The sequence below is a fragment of the Saimiri boliviensis genome, chromosome 10 (genome assembly GCF_048565385.1).
Source record: "Saimiri boliviensis isolate mSaiBol1 chromosome 10, mSaiBol1.pri, whole genome shotgun sequence".
Lineage (NCBI taxonomy): Eukaryota > Metazoa > Chordata > Mammalia > Primates > Cebidae > Saimiri > Saimiri boliviensis.
This window is the reverse complement of record NC_133458.1, coordinates 71,200,247-71,222,794: the sequence shown is the minus strand read 5'-3', so window position 1 is coordinate 71,222,794 and position 22,548 is coordinate 71,200,247. Positions and strand designations below refer to the sequence as shown.

Genomic DNA, 22,548 nt, shown 5'->3' with positions numbered 1-22,548 from the left:
TGCTAAATTGCTCTGAAGTTGACAACAGTAATAAAATCAGTACCTCATAGTTGTAACCTCATTTACTCTACACAGGGTTCTCAGCACTCTTTTGGCAAAAATAAACCATCAGTTGACAGTGCAACCTTCAGAGTTTCTCTACAAATCCCTTGCTTGCCTCTCTTTTTCTTTTTTAAATCAGCTTTCCCAGGTTGATCTGTTTTTCATTCCTTAGGCTTCTGTTTCCTATGTGTTTTTTCTTCTTTTTTTCATTTATACTTTCGTATTTCTCCAGTTCTACCTCCCTTCCGCTAGACTGGTAGGCTGTCCTGGAATTTCCCTTCTTTCTTTCAATTGCCCAAACACTTAGTGGGAGGAGGGAAACTCACATCAAATAGCAGATTGACTACATCTGCGCTGGATCATGCAGACATTTCAAGAGCCCCAAGCAACTTAGCAGCTTCATCTTGCCTCCGGCTGTGATCAAGAAGAGCCCTCTCAGAACTGGTCACTGAGGGAAAGCCAGATGGCATCTGTAAAAGATGTTGGACAAGGTTGGGAGGTTGGGCCAGTGATCTCTTAGGTTACTTTTGCTGCTGAGTTAATAATTGTCACATTATTAAACAGTCCTTGGCCCTGGGAAGCCTACCTTCTGTGAATTCAAGTCTCAGAGTAGACAATAGGGCACAACCAGCCATGTTACAGGACAGACTGCCAAGTGTATTCCTGCTACAGCTCAGTAGGATGGAGCACTCCTCAGAGAAAAACAAGCCCAGCAACATTTGTATTCTGAACAGGCATCTGTCTATGTTTGTGACCTTTATGTTGTGATGTGTGTGAGCTGCTGTCTGGAATCGGAAAGAATGAGGAAATATGTCACCTATGGCCCCTCTTGTGAAGTGTTTAATGCCTCTGAGGCACTTCAAAAGGCAACAGAGCGGAGAGGATGAGTGATTAGAAGCACATTTGGGATACATTTTTAGATCTAATTAGAATTGTGCTTTTTTTTTTTTTTCTTTTTTGCTTTTGCCCTATGATTAGCACACACCATATGAAGATTTGTTGAATGCTATGTTAGTAATGTATAATGGTTAATAATAACTTGTGGTTATATGTCTTTAACAACAGTTGCTTATTCACAGGTCCTTGATGATAAGGAATAACAATGTGCTGGACACACATTTCTATACAGGCAACAGCAACTTCTTATGGTAGAGAGGGCTGTTTCTTATTTTCTGTTGTATAAACAGTAGTAGCTGTGTACTTGAGTCCAACTAATCCCCCGAAGAGGTGAGCCCCCGTCCCCCTTGCCCTCTATTTCTATGAGCACACACATACACATGCACACACTACAGTGCTTCAGTCACCATCACTGGCAATGAACTATGTGCAACTTTTGGGTGCTTTATATCATATCATATTGTGTCTTTCTGTTTTAATCAGTTCGTGACTACACATCATACAGTGTGTATGCCTTCTGTGGGGCAAAAAGTAAGTTTACTATTTAATCCTTTCTAAAAATTCCTTCCCAGTCTATCTTACAGACAGAAACTAAGCTTTTATGCACTGCAAATTTGGCATAATATTAACATGTGCATATTAAAAATTAAAATATGAAGAGCTAGTTAACTTTGAGGCTTAAAAGTTAAAAAAAAAAATCTTATTTTCTAAATGTCTGGCCTTCAGAGTTCTGGACTAAAATAGAAATTTGAATGGACTGTCTTTTCTCGAGGTAACTAACAATTTTATGCACCTGGCAGTCAAGACCTTTACCATAACTGCTGCTTGGGAGATTGGGGGAAAAAAGCATTAAAGTTTGTAGCCCTTACCATCAAGTACTTTACAGTCTACTGATGGGAGAAAAGGAAAACAAAACAAAAAACTGCTGTGAGATATAGATACATCTTTTCTTTTTCTAACAGATAAGGACCTGAGGCTCAAGGAGGTTAAGCAACTTCTGCAAATTCTCTTTCCAATATAATGCCTTTTCCCAGGGTGATTAACATATATACTTGATGAGTGAACCAGAAAATTAGAAAATAATATGTTACATTACATATTGGATACTCTTGGGTATAATAAAGGATGACTTGCTGTTATAAAGTTATAATAGCTTAGAAAAGAGAGAAGTGTATTTTTGTTTTTCTCTTATCAGTCTTAAGGTAAGCGAATGACCTAGGGCAGTTAGATGACTGTGTTCCACCTGGTCATTCAGCAGCAAAGGCTGATGAAGCAACACAGCTATCTTCATGGAGGACTAGAACTCTGGTTGTTGCCATTTCCTAGCAGGATGGGGTAAAAAGAAAATTTACGTAGTTTTTTTTTCTACCCAGTAGTTGCATACATATTATATTCTCACATCCTATTGACCCAAACTTTGACATATGGCCACATCTATCAGCCATAAAGGGTGGGAAATGTTATCTATAGCTTATGTTACCACATGCCTGTTGCTAAAAAGGAAGAAGGGGAATATGAATGCTGGTGAACACTTGGCCATCTCTGACACAGATAACTGCTTAAGTAATAAGCAATCAAAATTAGATGTGCTAAGCTAGGAGACTTTCTAAAGAAAGGGTTTGGCATGCTGTGTGTGCCATTCATGGTTTTTTGCTGATGCTGTTCCTTGTGCCTGGAAGTTCTCCCCCTAATTCCCCTGAGCAGTGGATGCAATGGATACCTTCCCCAGGTTCCCCCAACTTCCCTGAGTGTTGGCTACCAAAAGCTCTCATTGCACCCAGGGAGCTAAGTCCTCCTGCACACAGGCAATAATGGACTGACATGGGGTAGATTAAAAGAAATAAGAGACACATCAAGACACATCAATCAATTGAAATGTGTGGGACCTTATCTGGACTCTGAATTAAACAAACTATAAATTTTTTAAAACTAATTGGCCATTTGAACACTAACTAGATATTTGATGATATTGAGGGATTATTGTGAATTTTTAGGTGTAATAATGGTATTGTGGTTTGTATAAATACATTTAAAGATAATATGATACCTGGGATTTGCTTTAAAATAACACAGGATGAGGATAAGTGGTAGGACTGCAGGGGAAACAAGACTGGCCATGAACTGATAACTGTTGAATACTGGGTATATAAGGGTTCACCACACCATTCTCCCGATTTGTGTCTATTTCCCATAATAAGAACTTGAAAGAGAGAGAACCCATGAAGGGATGGGAGAGAGTCAAGCATACAATAAGATTGACAAACAGCACCAAATCAGTCCACAGTATTAAGTTTTCACATATTTACATAAATATCTGGAATGCAATATTGAAATTAATGTACATCACTAGAATAAAAAAGTGAGGATTTGTTAAATTTGTTTTGAAATAAAGTAAGTTGAAATACAAAAAGAAAGGGTTTTGAAAGAGGTTTTAAAGAAAAGTACAGGATATTCATTGGTAAAGATGTTGGTGAGAGGCATGGAAGCAAAACTTTAGAGGAAAAAGACAACATATGGGATTGACCATGATTGAATTTACAAGTGAAGTGGTTTTACAGAGGAATCGGGTTGTTTCTGAGACAGGAAATTCATTAAATTCTAGCTTGAATATTTTCTGTTTGCTTTTAAGTCAAACCAAAAGCTTTGAGTCCCAGCTTCCCAGTTTGTGACCTTGAGCAATTGCTTAACTTTTTCAAAGACTCCATATTCTCACTCTAAAATAAAAGATAATCCTACTGCCTCTTAGCATTATGAAATCATGTGAGATATTATATGGAGGGTATTTACAAGAAGCCTGGTACTTGGTGTACCTAAGTATGTTAGTGATTATTATTAAATTAGAAGAACAAAACTTTCTTTAGCATTGACTGCTTTTGAAGTAATCACACCAAAGAGCTGATATGAGAGGATAAAACCCACCTGCAGTAGTGGCTATAGAAATGATGACGGGGGACTAGATCTGGAAAATATTCCAAAGAAGGCTACAGATAGACACATTTTTTTTCCATTGAAATTAGGCAATGAAGTTAAACAAAAGTTACAATATGGTTGAAATAAATGTATTTTTTAAAAGATTTTTCTTTCCTTAATTATTAAAAAAACACAATTTTTGTAGAAAATTTTAAATAAAATATAAAGAAAATAAAAATCATTCATAATCTACTACTCAAATAAGGATTGTTAATTTTTTTCCATATATTTTTTTCTTTTTCCATGTGTGTAAGCATTATATATGAAAATTAAATTTTCTAAAATAATTTTCAGGAAAAATAAATTTTAATTAATTGAGCTTCTATTAAATAGGCCTGAAAAGTAAAACCTGGACTAGAATTCTCTCTCTCTCCCCTCCATCTCTATGTGTATATATATGTATATGTGTGTATGTGCTGTGTATACATGATTCTTAACTTACTACCAGTGGAGAACCACCATGGAACAAGAGTCTAGTCTAGTCTTCTTTTTGGCGGAATCACAGTCTCTTTTTTGAATCTGATGAAAATCAAGGACTCTTTTCCCAGAAATGTTCTCATCTGTGCATACATAAGACATTTTGCATTGCATAGCATTTCAGAGGGTTCACAGATACTTTGAAGCCCAAAAGGTTCCACAGACCCCAGATTGAGAACCCTGCCACTATGCCACACTTAATCTTATTTCTATGTATCTCTTTCTGAGGAGCAGGCTGATGGGTCATCTTTACAATGTGAAGTTCTTGGCATTTTTATTTTGTTTTGTTTTTCTGCCCTGTGATGGAGCAAGCAACACTGGAGGCAACTGGCTAAATGCAAACTCATGAATCAAGACCAAAATGGCTGAATAGATAGATGCATGCTGTTTGGTTTTGACAACCTAGAAATAATCTTGAAGAAATCCTATGGAGAAGTCTTAAAGAGGAAGATTGGATTTTGTAGACTCAAAGAATGTGTCATGCTTTGGCTTAATCTAAGCCATTTTTATTCTTCTTTTCTTGTGTTTGGGTCTATTATCTGTCTGTAGAATTTATACATTGAGACTGATGGCAAAGTCTTATGTCTAATTATTTGCTGTGCTATGTGGAGAGTACTGCAGAAAATCAATAAACAATCAATAGAAATTGTAGCCTGCCTCATAGACAGGAGTTAGAAGCTTCAATTGGCTTAGGTGCATGGTCTTTTTCATTAATTTTCTTTTGCTAGTTTTTTCTGTAATATAACGCCTAAATTTAAAGATTAAATGGAAAAGCTTTCTTTGCTTATGAAAACAAGTAGACACTGTTTTTAAGAGAGGGAATACATAATCCCAGGTGTTTTACCTCTGTTAATGAGAAAGATGTCTGTTTGCTTCAGATTGAATGAGCACAGAAGAGGACAAGGATATTTGCATGGTTAAATGCCTATGAGTCCTTCCTTCAGAAAGTAATATTCCCCTGATGTCAATTACTTTTATACGGACATCTGGATGTTTATTGTAAGAGTGTACAGATGTCAACTTTTCCTGTATTATAGCTGGAAATGTGGTGATAACTTGACTTTGATTTGAGTAAACATAAAATATCTAACATTTGAAGTCAGAAGTTCACTTCAGGAAGTGGTTTAAACTGACATTTATTAAAAAGAATGGTGCCTTGGAAAAAAACATCAGAACCATCCCTAAAGATACATACACTCTGATAAAGTAAACAAAGTCCCAGTTATGCTTTATGTAACAAATAACGGAACTTGAACATGACATTTATCTGTTCCTTAAACTTACAGAAGCTGGCTCTGAAGATATTGACATACTTCCCAATGGTCTGGCTTTCTTTAGTGTGGTGAGTGTCTTCTTCCTTCTCCAAATTCAGTAGAGGAGATACAAGGGTGTTAGATGAGGCCTGCAGAACAGTAAGTTTCTTTTAAAATTCATTTTCCAAAATGCATTCTGAAGAAAAGAGGGTTCAAACAGGATCTTGGAAAACTTCTTCCAGCTTTTCTAAATATAGAGATGAAGACTCTTTGCCCGTTGAGATAGTGCTCTTTATTTCCCCACTGCACTGCACTAAAATATTCCAATGCAACCTGTGGTGGTGTATTTTTCTTTCATTATTTATTTATTTTTTGAAATGGAGTCTTGTTCTGGTCGCCCAGGCTGGAGTGTAGTGGTGCCATCTCAGCTCACTGCAACCTCTGCCTCCTGGGTTCAAATGATTCTCCCATCTCTGCCTCCTGAGTAGCTGGGATACAGACACCCACCACCATGCCCAGCTAACTTGTATTTTTAGTAGAGATGGGATTTCACTATTTTGGCCAGATTGGTCTTGAACTTCTGACCTCAGGTGATCCGCCAACCTGAGCGTCCCAAGGTGCTGGGATTACAGGAGTAAGCCACAATGCCCAGCCGCAATCTGTGTTTTAAATGTGCATTATTACAAGGGATATATGAGGTCTTACTGTGGATACTTAATACTAACATACTATTTTAAATACAGCACCTACCCATCCGTCTATTACATATTCAACTTTAAGCAAATATTCTTGCCATTATCATTTATTTTCAAATATTATACCAACCTTGCCCAATTGCATTCTTTCTTTTTTCCCCTGAATAGCCAATCATAAGTGGAAGGTCATTGACTGAGTTTATTTACACCCTTCACTTTGCCTTGATTCTTGTGAGCTGAAAAATAGTATCCTTTCTGGCCATAGGATAGAAAGACTTTAAAAACAATTGGCTTGTGAATATTGTTGAAAATGGCTTGCAACAATATCCATTCTAATTGGAAATCCAGATGAGAGGTCAGATGAGGAGGTTCTGACCACCTACCTCCCTGGCTTGGGCAGATGTAGGAATTCTTGGCATCTTCATAGGTCCAGTTTTTCTAGAGGAAGAAGTAACCAACTCTGAAGCCTGACTGTAATTATTCTGTTTCCTCTCAACGTCCATTATTTTCAGGCTCTGAGACTCAGGAGAAATATGGAAAAACCGGGAGATACTTAGAAGGGAGTCACCACACTAATAAAATCGTTGCTAGACTTATGGGAAAGGTGAGAGAACTCAGCTTCGAATAGAATGAGAATGAGAACAGTCTTCAGGTTCCTGACGGTTTTTATATGAAAGACTGAGCAGCTGGTTATTACCACTGAGGGAATAAAGAAATACTGTGGGCTTTAGCAGAAACACCAATATATATATTTAATTTAAAAAATAAGGTTTTAAAAGAAAGGTTTTATTTAGTTGCTAACACAGAATGAAGAAAGTGATATTTATAGTAGGATTCTGGGTTTGTTTAGAAGCACATGCTTGCACATGTGTATATAGGCTTAGGAAAAACCACTGGGACCACTAGTCCAAAATATTCAGTAGTAGAGATGCAAAAATTCTGAATAAAGTAGAAGGCAGTTGCATTGATTTTTTTGTTTGTGGGTTTTTTGTTGTTGTTTTGCAAGGATGTGTTCTTAGAGATTTTTATAATCTAGAATTCACCTATTTCAAGATTTCTCTCCAGCCCCCATAGTAATAATTCTGAAGTAGGAGGGATGAGGTCTCCAAGCACTTAACTCTATAGCCATTTTAGCTTGGGGGGCATATTACAGTTACAAAGATCTTATAGCCATGTCAATAGAACTTTTTCTGCTTTTTTTCTGTTATCCTCCTTTGGTTATTTGACTTTGTTTTTTAAACACATTTAGAAACATTCCCAGTTTGCTGCTGTTTTTCATTTACTTGATATTGTCTCTAATATAACCCAGAGTGTACTGTCTTCTAAGTGAAGAGCTCCTACATTGTGGGTGTTGTTTGTTTTTCTTCCTAGCATTTTAGCTCATCCAACCCAACCTATTTTACAGTTATGGGTTAAGGTCACCTCAAAACTAATGTCACACTTCATGAATAATTGGATGACACAGAATAAAATGTAAAAAATGTAAACAACAATGTGAATGTACTTCACACCACTGAACTGTACACTTAAAAATGGTGAAAGTGATGAATGTTATGTGAATTTTATCACAATTAAAAATAAATTTATAAAAAGAGAAAAAAATACTTAATAAAGAGTGCCAACATAACCATGTCTAGTTATTACCATCTGATAGTGTTTCCTTTGCATGGCAATCATGCTATTGTTTTGGGGACATTCATAAAGAATAGAGATTATTAACAACTGAAGTGGCACTGCCATGTAACAACAGCATAATTCAGTTTGTTCTATTTACTCGGCCTGCCTTCCATCAAAGTATACAGTTGTAGATAATTTTTTTAATTGGAGAGATTTCCTCTTATATCCAATTTTATACATAAAGTGAGACTGTTTTATTGTGCCCTTAAATTTGCTTAAAATATGACTTCATTGTATTAGTCAACTGAATAAGGTAGTGCATTCAAATAAAATTTATCACCAAGAAGGCTTTACCTTAAGAATGCAATGATGAATCACATTTTTAGATAGACTGATAGGTAATTTATTGACTGATTTAAAAGAGAAAAGATGTAGATCATCTCAGTGAGTACCAAAAAAGCATTTAATAAAATTTAATACTTATTCCTAAAGTTCCAAGCAAACTAGAAGGAGAAGGAAAATTCCCACAAAACTACAGCAAATGTTATTCTTAATGGTGAAGCATTAGCTGATTTGCATTAATGTTCCAACAGGAAGAAAATATCCAGCAATACCGCAACCCTCAGTAATCTACTAGGGTTCTTAGTGATTCAGTAAAACAAGAAAAAGAAATTTGAGATAGGAAAGAAAAAGACAAAACTGTCAGTAGAAGCAGGGACTGGCTCATTTGCCCAGGCTGCTGTGCGGTAGTACAGTCAGCTCACTGCAGGCTGAACTGCTGAACTCCTGTACTCAAGAGATCCTTCCACCTTAGCCAAGTAGCTAGGACTACAAGTGCTCACCACAAAACCCACCTAATTTTTATTTATTTATTTATTTATTTTTTAGTAAAGAACAGCTACGTTGCCCAGGCTGGTCTCAAACTCCTGGCCTCAAGCAGTCCTGCCACGTCAGCCTCCCAAAGTGCTGGGATCATCGGCATGAGCCACCAGGCCTGACCTAAAGCTGTAGTAATTTAAAAGGTGTTATACTGGCATAGCAGAGAGTCCCTAAATAGACCAATATGTAAGAGATCTAGCACATGATAAAGGTGACATTTTGAATCAGTGGGAAAAGGATGGACTATGTGCCATGCACTGTTCCAGGCAGTGGGATGTAGCAGAGAACACACTTTCCACAGTCAGTATGTAGATGTCACTTTTCTCCACACTCAGCTCTCCCTGGAATCAACTTGTCCACCAACCTTCTGATTACCGTCTGAAGAGAATAAATCCCTGATCTTCTGTATCAACTCAACAAAATCAGTTATTTTCAGCTTTCAGTGTTCCAGCTCCCCGTTATTATTTTTTCTATTATACTGTCTGTTTTTTGAGTTTTTTGTGGCTTTATACCGCTACTGTAACCATAGTCTCTATTTCTCCTTCATGTACAGTTCCCATGTTAGTCTGTAAAGACACTTCAGCATTTGTATTTAATATTTTTCACTGTTTTGGAAGGGTCTAAAATTCCCAGGACTCCACAGCTTTGCACCAGATAAGCCTGGAGGAATACTAATGATGGATCTAAAAGAGGAAAAACCGAGGGCACGGGAATTAAGAATCAGCCGTGGGTTTGATTTGGCTTCATTCAATCCACATGGCATCAGCACTTTCATAGACAATGGTAAGAGCCAATGAGCTACCAATGTTTAGAAACGTGTGATGGTTCACAAATGACTATGAAAAAGATTCGGATCATATTTATAGGAAGAGAAGAACAATTATGAATGATTTCTGTATTCTTCAGTACAAACAAGTTGTTCATTTGCCTCTTGAGCTGGCAGTAAGTTATGTTACATTTTGAAATTTCTAACAGTTAACACCTGAAATGTTTAGCTTTCATAGTCTTTTCATGTACCTATGATCATTGCATTTAAGAACTGTGTTTTGAATTAAACTAGAAACAGATTATGCATGAATTCTTTATATGGAGTAGGAAACACTTTCTTAAAGGTCAGGGAACCAATGATCAGAGTAACACCAGACAGACAGCAATAGGAAAGACGGAGAAGAATGATCTGTTAGGTCACCTAATAGCTTATACATTCAACCTTTCCTTGCCTGTGGTATTTAAATGTCACTGTCTGCCCAGAGGTCCTGTGGTAAATTAACTCTGTTCTTTCAATTCTTTAGATGACACAGTTTATCTCTTTGTTGTAAACCACCCAGAATTCAAGAATACAGTGGAAATTTTTAAATTTGAAGAAGCAGAAAATTCTCTGTTGCATCTGAAAACAATCAAACATGAGCTTCTTCCAAGGTACTTCCTTATTTTATTCCTTCTCTAATTTATCCCCAGCATTTTCAAACCATCTCCATGGTGAGTTGTCCTGTCATCTTTTATAAGAGCATACACACACACACACACACACACACACACACACACACACGCACACGCGCGCGCATTAGCTAATGTATAAGAGCGAAAGAGCTTATATTTATTTATTTATAAACATATGTGTGTATAGTTTCCTTATAAACCAGGACGAGCATGGCATATGAAAATTGATATCACTGATTATAGTATTCACTTTTCTATGTGGAGTTCTTTGAGAAATGATGAAATGCCCGACTGCAGGGTGATACTCTTCAGGCCCATCTTGAGGGTAGAAGACAAACCCTAACATTTTTTCCTACTGTCACCCTCCATCTTAGATGACTCATCACCCAGATGGGTGTCCTGCCAAGGAAGAGTGGCCTGTTTTATATTGGGTTTGTATGCTTTGCATGGGACTTTATGCCAATTGCTTTTATAGGGTTAGTGGTGGTTGAATGCTAGTAATCTCACAGAATTGGAGCCACTCAAGTTGAAAGTGGGTCATCACTACTTCAAGAACATAAAGCTGGTTGGAAATGTGGCTAAAAGAAAATCATATGTACCCAACCCCAGTTCAGTGTGTATTAGCCTACTGCTTCTTTTAGTTTAAACTTGATGAATATTTTTAATTTCATTAGAAATTATCTAGGGCCTATCTATGCCTGTCTAGGACATGAGCATGTAACTTCCAATAATTTCTTCCAAATCTGCACTTGATAAAAAATAGGAGCCCAAATACCATCCAGTCATTATGGTGCTCTTTCAGAAAAAGGAGACCTACTTTCCTTGTAGCTCTGTATTTTTCATTTAGCAAAGAATAAAACAGCTCTTTCAGAAATTTTTGCATAGAGTAACTGAAATTTAAATTTAATAACACCCTCACCTAACTGGTCTTAAAAATGAAATTGTTTTTAGCATATAAATCTCTCATATGAAGCATTGTACTATGGCAATTTCATCATCCATCTCTCTGCAAGTGTTTATTGAGTGCCTGTTCATTCTCATCATGTCAGCTTTGTGAGGCAGGTAGAAATTGAACAGTCAATCTTAGTTTGACTAATAACTAAGCAAGGGAAATTAGAAAAATCCAGGAACTAAGCAAATGGAAGCTACATAAATGTTCAGACTACCTAACCAGCTCACCAGCCAATCAGGCTCTCTCCAGCTCTGTACCGTGGACAGCTCTGTCCTTATATGTAGTTGTTAAACCCTACATTTCTTGCTGTCAAAAAACATGCCCTGTTGGCACTAAGTTCTCTCTTCTTTTATAGTAATCCTACCGTAATTGCTAAATGACCTGTGTTTAGATTACCTGGTACCATATGAAATTATTCTCTGGCAACAATATTACAGTATACTGTATGTGATTTTATTTTATTTATTTATTTTTTTTGAGACGGAGTTTCGCTCTTGTTATCCAGGCTGGAGTGCAATGGTGCGATCTCGGCTCACTGCAACCTCCGCCTCCTGGCTTCAAGCAATTCTCCTGCCTCAGCCTCCCGAATAGCTGGGACTACAGGCACATGCCACCATGCCCAGCTAATTTTTTTTTTTTTTTTTGTATTTTTAGTAGAGATGAGGTTTCACCATGTTGACCAGGATGGTCGCGATCTCTTGACCTTGTGATCCACCTGATCTCTTGACCTTGTGATCCACCCGCCTCGGCCTCCCAAAGTGCTGGGATTATAGGTGTGAGCCACCACGCCCGGCCTGTATGTGATTTTAGCTTATCTTTTCCTTTTACCAAAAATTTAAAGCACATGTTGTGTAAATCTTATGGGTACTTAATATTTAATATGGAGACCAACAGGCCTTTTATTTCCTCTCACATGCTATTTTTCTTTTTCAGTGTGAATGACATCACAGCTGTTGGACCAGCACATTTCTATGCCACAAATGATCACTACTTTTCTGATCCTTTCTTAAAGTATTTAGAAACATACTTGAACTTACGCTGGGCAAATGTTGTTTACTACAGTCCAAATGAAGTTAAAGCAGTAGCAGAAGGATTTGATTCAGCAAATGGGATCAACATTTCACCTGATAATAAGTATGACCCTTTCTAGAATATCTTCATTTTTCTTCATTTGTGGTGCTGGCCACATTCTTTGCTTTTTTTGTTAATGTAGTAATGGTTTTCTTGACGTTTGTGGTATATTATACACATAATATATTGATATATATATACACACTATATATATAATTATGTATATTTTGTACATATATTTACATATAGTACATACTTAATCACATATAAGTATATGCAAATATAATATCATATATGTAAGTATAATAGTATATACTACAGTAATATATGTATTTACATATAAAGTTTGGAATACATCATTATCAAATTTCATTTTATAAATATAAATTTTAAAGTGTGATCATACCGATGCATACATATTAAAGTATCTGATAGGTATTTCCTTTTAAATAAATGTGTCATTATTTTTATTGGACATATACTATTCCATTATAAGGATGATTTTAAACTAACCAATTCTCTATTGATGTATATGTGTATGGGGCTGGGGAGTTCTACATAAAAAACATTTTATACTTCTTATTTACCTTGGAAGTTTAAACAAGTACCTTTTAAAGGAAAAGGTCCCTTAGAGAGCATTAAACTTGTGGATTTTGGACTCATACAGGCCTGGGTTCAAATCCTACCTAAATGGTTTTATGAGCTACTTTTCTATAAAACACACCCCTAGCAATAGAGCTATTTGCTCAAACAGTGTGAATCTTTTAAATGTTAACTTTAATAGATATTGCCAAATTGTCCTCCAAAATTATCTCATTATTTTTATATGTACAACCATGACCTATAAGAGAGGATATTAAATTCTTTATTAGCTTTCTTATCTACTGCCTCAGCACACTGAAAAACAAACTACTACAAATACAACATAAAATAAATTTGGCATTCCTTGACAACTAAATGCCCTTATTTTTGTGATCTAATTTCTCCTCTTTTCTTGTTGACTATAGAAAAAGAATGTAGAATCATTTAATTTCAATTGTCTCTAACTGACCTGATCCAACCTCTCCAGCCAAATCTATTCTTCTTCCCAACTCTTATATTTCCATTATGAAGGTAAAACTTTCCAGTCACCTAAAAAAAAAAAAAAAAAAAAAAAAAACAGTAATGAAAAGGGAGATTCAGCTTTCACTCCTCTTTCTCCATTCCTATCCAGCCTGTAAGCTTGTCATGTTGGTTCTACCTGGGCCTCCTTCCTCTACCCCCAAACCCCTTTCCCACTGAGACCTGCCTAGTTTATGTTCTTATCCTCTCTGACTAGCATATGAGACTCTCTTCCAATTTGTTTTCTGCCTACTTGCATTTTTGCACTCTTGCCAATTTTGTCTTTCTGTGTCTATTAGTCTTGAAGGGCTCCCCAAGGAGGGAACTCTGTCTTCCTCAGCTTTGACTCCTCATGCCAGCACAGTGCTAGATATAGAACTGACCATGTGTTGCCACACTATTATTCTAAAATTTCAGTGGAATCCAATTGCTTATCAAATCAAGGCAGAGTAAAGGGTCAGACTTTGTTTAATAGGCCAGCTCCAACCTCCCTTTTTTACTGTTTCCATGTTTTCTATGCTTTAGACAAAAAACTCATTGTTTTAAACATTCCTTCCTCTTCGTGTTCCTGTGATTCTGCTCTTGTGCTTGCTTCTGCCTGGGAAGTGCCTCCTCTATCCTCATCTCCTCAAATCTCATCTCTCCTTACATAGCCATTGCAGATACCCCCTCCTTGGTGAGCCGTTCTGTGTCCTCAGAAGTTAGCTACTTCTACACCTGAACTATTTCTCATGCTTATTAGGTGTTTAATGTGTATAAACCAGTGAGATTGTTCCAACACACATAGAGTGTCAAGGAGAGAGGCTGTATCTTCTTCATGTATAGCATATCTGTTTTAATACTGAGTTCATGGCTTTTTACACATGATAATTGCTCAATAGAACAGCTTCCATGGAACAGTTACTTCAATAAATAAAATTACCCCAAAATAGTCCATTAATTCACTCACCTTCGATGTAGACAGATTATTCTGAATTGATATTTATCTGTTACTCTTAAAAGTCTCCATGTATTAAAAAATATTTTATTGAATATTAAGGAATAATCAGTATTTTAATAAGATGTTCTTTACCATATATTTCTATATGTACATGATACTTAGAAATGTCTAATTACATTGTGGAATGTAAAAGCCTTTCCTGTGAAGCTAAGCATTTGTTTTATTGTCATTTCAGTGGCAAATATGGACTTCATATTCAAAATGATGTCCTATATTATTTTTCCTTACAAGTCTTTTGAAAAACAATTTAATAGTTCCATGATTGTTGTAGCACCACTGAATTGATTTTGAAAGCTTACTTTTTAAATAAAAATTGACCTTTATCAAGCATTCCTTGAGGGCTCATCATTGATTAACTTCTTGGCAGGTTATTAAGACTTATTCTTTCATACTGTATTAATGAAGCTTTATATTGGCATGGAGCTCTAACAAGTGTGTCTTTTCTGCAAAGGTATATCTATGTTGCTGACATATTGGCTCATGAAATTCATGTTTTGGAAAAACACCCTAATATGAATTTAACTCAATTGAAGGTAAAGTATTTATTTTTTGCATATAGACAATCTATTGTGCTTTGCAATGACATAGTTTTTCTATAACAGTACCACACGTAGAACAGAATATGGATGCCAGTGTAGATACTCTGGGTTTTTAAATACTCCCTGTAGAGAAAGCTCCTGTTGCCAGTGATCACAAAGACTGACCATAATTACATGCAGCAGCAGGTTGAGAGTGATATTTGTATCAGATTTAGGGCCCATTCCATGAAGTATTGATGGCAATGGAAGAATTCCAATAAGACTTTTCACAATTGAAAAGACTAATAGATGAATTTTCAAATGAAGATTTCTGCACAGTGTCAGTTCTTTCAATAATAAATGAAGGCAGAGATTGGGTTCCACACCATTACTATTTTTTTCCTGCTTGACAACACATATTTTAGGTTGATTAAGAATTTCCTATCTTGCTTTGAGTTCCTTGAGCTAACTGATCATTGTGTAACTTTTTAAGTGAAAGGGAGTTAAGATTTTATAGAGATTTTTAGAAAGGCTGATTATTACCCTAACTTTCTTAATTTCAGGGAAGAAGAAAAGTGGCTCTAAACCAGTGTTTATTACATTACTTTTAAGCAATATTGGTGTTAGAGGTTGGAAGCAGGGCGATGTATAATTTCCTCACGTGAATAGAGGCAGGAAGGTTACCTCTAAATTATTTAACCAAGTTTCTCATGTCATTTAGATATTGACAATTTCTCATTTGGAAGGTATTTGAGCTGGATACACTGGTGGATAATTTATCCATTGATCCTTCCTCGGGGGACATCTGGGTAGGCTGTCATCCTAACGGCCAGAAGCTCTTCGTGTATGACCCAAAGAATCCTCCCTCGTCAGAGGTTTTTATATTTTTAGTTTTTCAACCTTAATTATTCAAGTCCTTTTGAACTGAGAATACAATAAACTGTCACAGGGATGATTTGTTTAGTTATTTTAAAGCAGTAATATAATAAACTTACATCGTGGTTCTGTAATTGCTTTAAGCCAATAATTGGCAGAATGTTACATTGTTCAAATATTTTAAGAAAGGTAATCTTTTGATGTATTAAATTATGGTGGAAACTAGTCAAAAGACATTTTTATAAAGACGTGCCCTTCTTGGGTGGTATACTGGCAATTTTAAAAATATCTGATTTATTATCAGCTCACCACATGATGTGATATTTGTTCATGTTGAAGTAATGTGAAAGTAGGCACATTATTATGAAAGTATTTCTCTTAAAGCTGAATTGCTATAATAACACTAAATCCTGTGTTGGCATGGAATAACTAGATGGTTTAAGAAAGTACTTTCTTGGAAGGTTGGAGAAAGTACTTTTAATTTAAACATTAAAAAGATTGGTAACTGCTATTTTCAACAGCATGTCCCTTTAATCAGTGTGTCATTGTGGAAAACAGGGCTTATTGGTGACTGAGTGACATGCGTGTATGGCGGTCTTATATTAATACTTTGTATCCCCTAAATAGGTTCTCCGCATCCAGAACATTCTATCTGAGAAGCCTACAGTGACTACAGTTTATGCCAACAACGGATCTGTTCTCCAAGGAAGTTCTGTGGCCTCCGTGTATGATGGGAAGCTGCTGATAGGCACTTTATACCACAGAGCCTTGTATTGTGAACTCTAAATTGCATTTTTGGCATGAAATTGTGGTAACAATTCATTTTCTATGAATTGTGAATTCTGAGGGAATTTAACCAGCAACATTGACCCAGAAATGTATGGCATGTGTAGTTAATTTTATTCCAGTGAGGAATGGAATAAAATTATTATCCTTTTAGTTCTTAGAGCACTTTTAACAAAAAAGGAAAATGAACAGGTTCTTTAAAATGCCAAGCAAGGGAGAGAGAAGAAAGCTGCTTTCGAATAAAGTGAATACATTTTGCACAAAATAAGCCTCACCTTTGCCTTCCAGCTGCCGGAACATGGATTCCATTGAAATAGAATGAGTTATATTTCCTTAAAATGTGAGTGACCTCAGTTCCAGCACTGTGACCACTATGGCTGTTTAAAACTACTGACAATAACATGTTTTGATGTTTTGTACTTACATCTTTGTTTACCATTGAAAAGTTGGAGTTACATTAAAGATTAAAATCCCAGTTTTGTCTGTGTTTAATTCTTAAGGCATATGCCTAGGGGAAATGGGAAAGCAACTGCTTCCTTATAGAGTTTGGATAGGCAGGCATGGCCATGTTAATTCCTCTTGTGGAAAGCTGAAAGTGATTGGGCTCTTAATTTGAAAAAGAAAAAAATTAACCAAGTATTGCAACTCAAATTCCCAGTTCCTAAGGAGGTTTCCATTAGCTCTCTTCCTTAATGGGAGTGCACTTTAGATACAAAGACGAAATAAGGGTTTCGACAGGAAAGTCATGTCACCTCCTCATTGAACAGAACTGTGAACTAAAGCCAGGAGAGATGAAGTCAGTTGTCTGTGACCACATGGTTAAACAGCAGCAATGCTAGGATCAGGGCCGTGTGCCCAGCTCACAGAGGGAGAGTTTTTTCTGCTCACTGTAACTTCTGTAAAATCATCGTAAGCCCAAAAGAGAGACTTTCATGTGATTTTTCTGTTGTAATTTATCAAAGCACTTCACTGCTCATACTTTTACCCTATCGTCATCATGAAAATATTTGTCAGTTAATTACAATATGCCGAACAATACACTAAAAGTATTACATTCGTTATTTAATCCTAATTGCAGCCTTGAAGGAGTAAGTATTGATATTATATCACTGTTAACATTTCACAGATGTTCAGTCTGTTTCTGATGCCAGAGCCTATACCGCTAACCACTACGTGATGCTACTGCCATAGAACGAACTAGTATTTTGTTAACTCTTTTTCCTAACGAATATAGTTTCTTCATGTTTTGTAGATATCAGTTTGTGTTCTGCTTTTAGATGAAGAATTTAATGCTTTTTAATGTAAAATGGCAGTAGTAGCCTTAAATTTGGCCTGTGTTGTTATTTGTATATTTAAATAGTTTGTCACATATTGTATTGGATTTATTTCATGCTAAAATAATTATCTTTTTTGTTTACATTGTCCATGGGAAAATGCTAAGTCACAGATGAATATAACAAGATTAAATATTGCAGACCTAGGGACCCAAATGAAGAAGCAGATGTTTCAGATTTTAGGAGATTATATCAATAACTATCTAGAAAGCTACATTTATAAAAAGTACTGGAATACAGTAGGCATAAAACAAACTTGGTTTCTATTGCATTTATTACAAATTTTATAACAAAACCATGTCCTTTGCAGCAACATGGAAGCAGCAGGAGGTCATCCTAAGCAAATAAACGGAAAACCAAATGCTGTATGTCCTCACTTCTAAGTGGAAGGTAAACATTAAATACACACAGACAAAGATGGGAGCAGACACTGGGGACCACTAGATGGGAGGGAGAATGAAGGTATGGGCTAAAAAACTACTGGGTACTATGATCATCACTTGGGTGACGGGACCATCCATATCCCAAACCTCAGCATCATACAGTATTCCTGTGTAACAACTTTACACCTGTACTCTTTCACTCCCCACTCAAAAAATACTGGGGAGTACAATTTGCTAGATGATATGGTAGGAGTATGTTTAATTTTGAAAGAAACTGCCAAACTATTCCAAGTGGCTACACTGTTTTGCATTTGTACAAGTAGTGAATGAGAGTTCCTATTACTTCATACCCGGGCCAGCATTTGATGTTGTCAATGTTTTAGATTGTACTATTGTGAAGTGGTATCTCGTTTTGATTTGCAGTTCCCTGATGACATATAATGTTGAGCATTATTATGCTTGTTTGCTGTCTCTGATGAGGTGCCTGTTTACACCACTGGCCCATTTTAAAATCATTTTTTTCATTTTCTTTCTTTCTTTTTTTTTTTTTTTTTGAGACGGAGTTTAGCTCTTGTTACCCAGGCTGGAGTGCAATGGCGCGATCTCGGCTCACCGCAACCTCCACCTCCTGGGTTCAGGCAATTCTCCTGCCTCAGCCTCCCGAGTAGCTGGGATTACAGGCATGCGCCACCATGCCCAGCTAATTTTTGTATTTTTTTTAGTAGAGACGGGGTTTCACCTTGTTGACCAGGATGGTCTCGATCTCTTGACCTCGTGATCCACCCTCCTTGGCCTCCCAAAGTGCTGGGATTACAGGCGTGAGCCACCGCGCCCGGCCCCTCGTTTTCTTAATGTTAAGTTTTAAGAGGGTTTTGAGTATTTTGAATAACAATTTTCTGTTACATATGTCTTTTGCAAATATTTTCTCCCAGTCTGTGGCTTGTCTTCTCATTCTCTTGACAGTGTGTTTCACAGAGGATATTTATTTCTAAAAACAAAATCAGGGCACCTCTATAAGGTAATATAGCCACTTCAAATGATACTACAGAATATTAGCAGAAACATGCTCACAGTGTATTTTGAATAAAGCATGCAAGTATTTAAAACAATTTTTTTTATTTGGACAAAAGCATATGTACGTTAATAAGCATGTGATTATCTTAGAAATAAAAAAGTAAATAATCTCTGATTTTTGGTCTCTCTAGGCCATAAGGAAATCTATCAAACTCTTAGTATATTGTGCACTTATTTATGGTGATCTCTCTCTGATCTTATACTGAACTGAACAATTGAAAACAACTGAAACTGTAATTGGGATATGACCCATGAGGTGAATATAGGTCTTACAGGTATGTATGTGTTAATCTTTTTACTCCAAGATTCTGTTCAGGGCGGGGAAGGGGGGGTTGGGGGGAGCACCTTCCCCATGGTGCTTTGCAGGAAGTCACCAAACAATGTATCAGACTTTCACTACCTGACTTCATTCTTATTTGCATCTTCAGAATGAAATTGAGAATTTTATTTAAATTCAGATATACCTAAATATTTCATACTTAAATACATATAAATTTAAAATAATAAATTATCTAAATAATAAAATCTCTGGTCCTCTATCTTTTTTCTCTCCTGAGCAGCACAAGACACATTAATGACAGGTAGTCACACCCAGGTTTTAAACAGTGGTTTCTGTGGCTTACGACAATGCTTCCTAATGTTCTAAAATCCATATCCTAGCTTTTAAAAACAGCTTTATTGCAATATAATCGTAATCTCATTAGATTTGTTGCTTTTTTCTCTATCACCACCTTTTTTTCTTTGCAAGATTCACGGATGCAAATGATCTTTTTAAATTAAAAACATAGCAATTGCAGAGGGTCATACAGTAAAAGCAAAGTCTCCTTCCACACTCGCTGACCTCCCCACTCTCCATGATCCCAATCTTTTGCTCTCAAAGTAACTACTCTTCAGTTTATGTCTAGATTGTTTACATTATATATATATATATATATATATATATATATATATATATATAAACATATATGTGGATAATATGCAATTCCCCTACTTTTATAGCATAGGGTTTTCTGCATCTCCCTTAATGACATTTTGATTATCAATAGTGTTGGATTCCCTAGATCTATAAACATATTGTGTTAATACTGTTTAAATGTATACCATTGTATTTGGTCAACATTAGCTCTTGAGAGCCCCACCAAAGATGTAAAAAAAAAAAAAAAAGGGTGCAGAGGTGGTGAGAGGTGATTTCAAAAGATTACAGAGCAAGTTACAAATGGAATTGAATCTTGAATTTAGGACTTTTTAATTGATCTGTCCTGTTCTTTCAAAGTCAACAAACCCCTTTTGCAAAACTCATGTATCCTGTGGCCTCTTGACCAAGTCGATTTGGCATATTGCTAAGAGCGGATTTAGATGGTGATGCTCAATACAGTGGCCTCCAAAGTTTGAAATTCTTTAATGCTGGTTTACCATGCTGGGGATTTGAATTACTGATTATGGTATTCAAATAAAAACTAACCACTTCTGGGGTTTAAGTTAAGGTATACCCACCCACACAGACTCCTCTGCCTAAAGCGAAGAATTTTTAAACAAACTATAGCTAACACAGAACTTCAATCAATTGCCCAAGAATGTGCTGCTTTCCTTACCCCCTTCTTCATGCTATGCTGCAAACACAGTGATAAAGAACATGAGCTCTAGTCACTTGATCTGAGTCCAGATGGAGGCTCTGACACTTCTTAGTTATGTAACCTTAAGTGAATTATTACTTTACCTCTCTAAGCTTTTTAATCCCATCAAACTTACAGCGAGCAATTCACTTTACTTCTTTGTAAAGCGACGTTAACAAGAAGTAATGTGACAAGGCATGCAAACGCTGAGCTCAAAATATGACTATTATTATTTCATTATCCACTCCATTTATTTTTCAGTCTTCTAATTTTTCCTTCTCCCAAGTCCATATTTTACATCCATCTATCTAATCATATTTATTGAGCCGTTATTAAGCACAAAGTCTATGGATGGCACGAAAAAACCCAGTGATCAATAGGATGCAGTCTCACAGGAGCCTACAGTCTCAGGCAAAGTTCAGAATTAATTAGTGGTTAATCTTTACTAACTTCATAAAATGCATCAAGCATAGTGCAGAGCACTTGACACTCATTATCACATTTAATTTGAAGCTCTATGAGGTGGATGCTCTTTTACAGAAGAGGAATCTGTAGCTTAAGGAAGCTGAGTACTTTATCCAAGCTGGATCCAAACCCAGGCAGACTGACTCCCAAACCCTGCATGATTGTCTGCACAACATCCCAGGCCCCTCAGCTCTGTGAGCCCTTCTGAGTCCTCAGGACAACAGCATTCGATTCTTCCTCTGCTTGCACTCTTTTAACATTAGTCGTCTTAAAAGAACTCTTATCTATACGATTCAAGACGTTACACTGTCCTTTTAATACAACCCTCTTCCATAGCTTTTCTAGAGGCAGCATGGTAGAGGCAGCTCAGTTAAGAGCCCAGATTTTGGAGTCTGCTGCTTGACAGGTGCGTGACCTACAGCAAGCCACATAATCACTCTGTGCTGCAGGTTTCTCACCTGTAAAATTGGAGTAAGGTTACCCACACCCTAGAGGTTGTATTGAGAATTAAATGCATTAACATAGGTAAAGGTGTAAGCACAGGCAAAGCACACAATCAGTACTGCATAAGCAGTGGGCTTCATTATCATTCTGTAATTATGTTTTCATACCAGAATCATGTATCCCATAGGTCGGGGACCACCTTTTCTTTTCTTAATATCCCTAGATTGGGCAAATCTTGCTCTGACAACAAAGAGTTTACTCGGTCGAACCCAACAGAACTAATATTTGTTTCTGTAGGTAAATAAAAATAGATCATGCTTAAAGATGCTACTTTGCCCAAACTCCTCAAGTTTTCCCCCATCTTCAGTTCCTCTCCCTCCAACCTGGTCTTCATCAGGAGAGGGGAAAGGGCATTTCCTGCCTGGCAGGAACTCAAGACCTGCAAGAAAGAGGGCCTAACCTGCCCAGGAAACGACCTTCCCCTTCCTTGCTTCTCTGCTCCTCTTCCCGTTTCCTATGCCTTTTCCTTTTCTTCTCCTGATGCTTCCTTCTCTCCTTAACTATGGGGACAGACACGGATATTCACAAGTCCATCTGGGCCGCACGCTTCGAGGTAGGGCAGGAAGGTCAGGAGACAGGTTCCTGTGCCCCAAATCTTGGA

At 36.7% G+C, this 22,548-nt stretch overlaps 1 protein-coding gene across 1 annotated transcript in view; it reads left to right on the top strand.

Moving 5' to 3' along the window:
* The window catches only part of PON2 (paraoxonase 2), a 30,531-nt gene extending 13,482 nt beyond the window's left edge, over nt 1-17,049 (top strand). Inside the window, exons 3-9 of the mRNA XM_003921222.3 lie at nt 5,673-5,728; nt 9,448-9,613; nt 10,123-10,249; nt 12,156-12,356; nt 14,846-14,927; nt 15,659-15,787; nt 16,416-17,049. Coding sequence (XP_003921271.1) covers nt 5,673-5,728; nt 9,448-9,613; nt 10,123-10,249; nt 12,156-12,356; nt 14,846-14,927; nt 15,659-15,787; nt 16,416-16,574 — 920 coding nt within the window. The 3' untranslated portion in view covers nt 16,575-17,049. The remainder of the gene's footprint in view (nt 1-5,672; nt 5,729-9,447; nt 9,614-10,122; nt 10,250-12,155; nt 12,357-14,845; nt 14,928-15,658; nt 15,788-16,415) is intronic.
* Nucleotides 17,050-22,548: the final 5,499 nt, after the last annotated feature.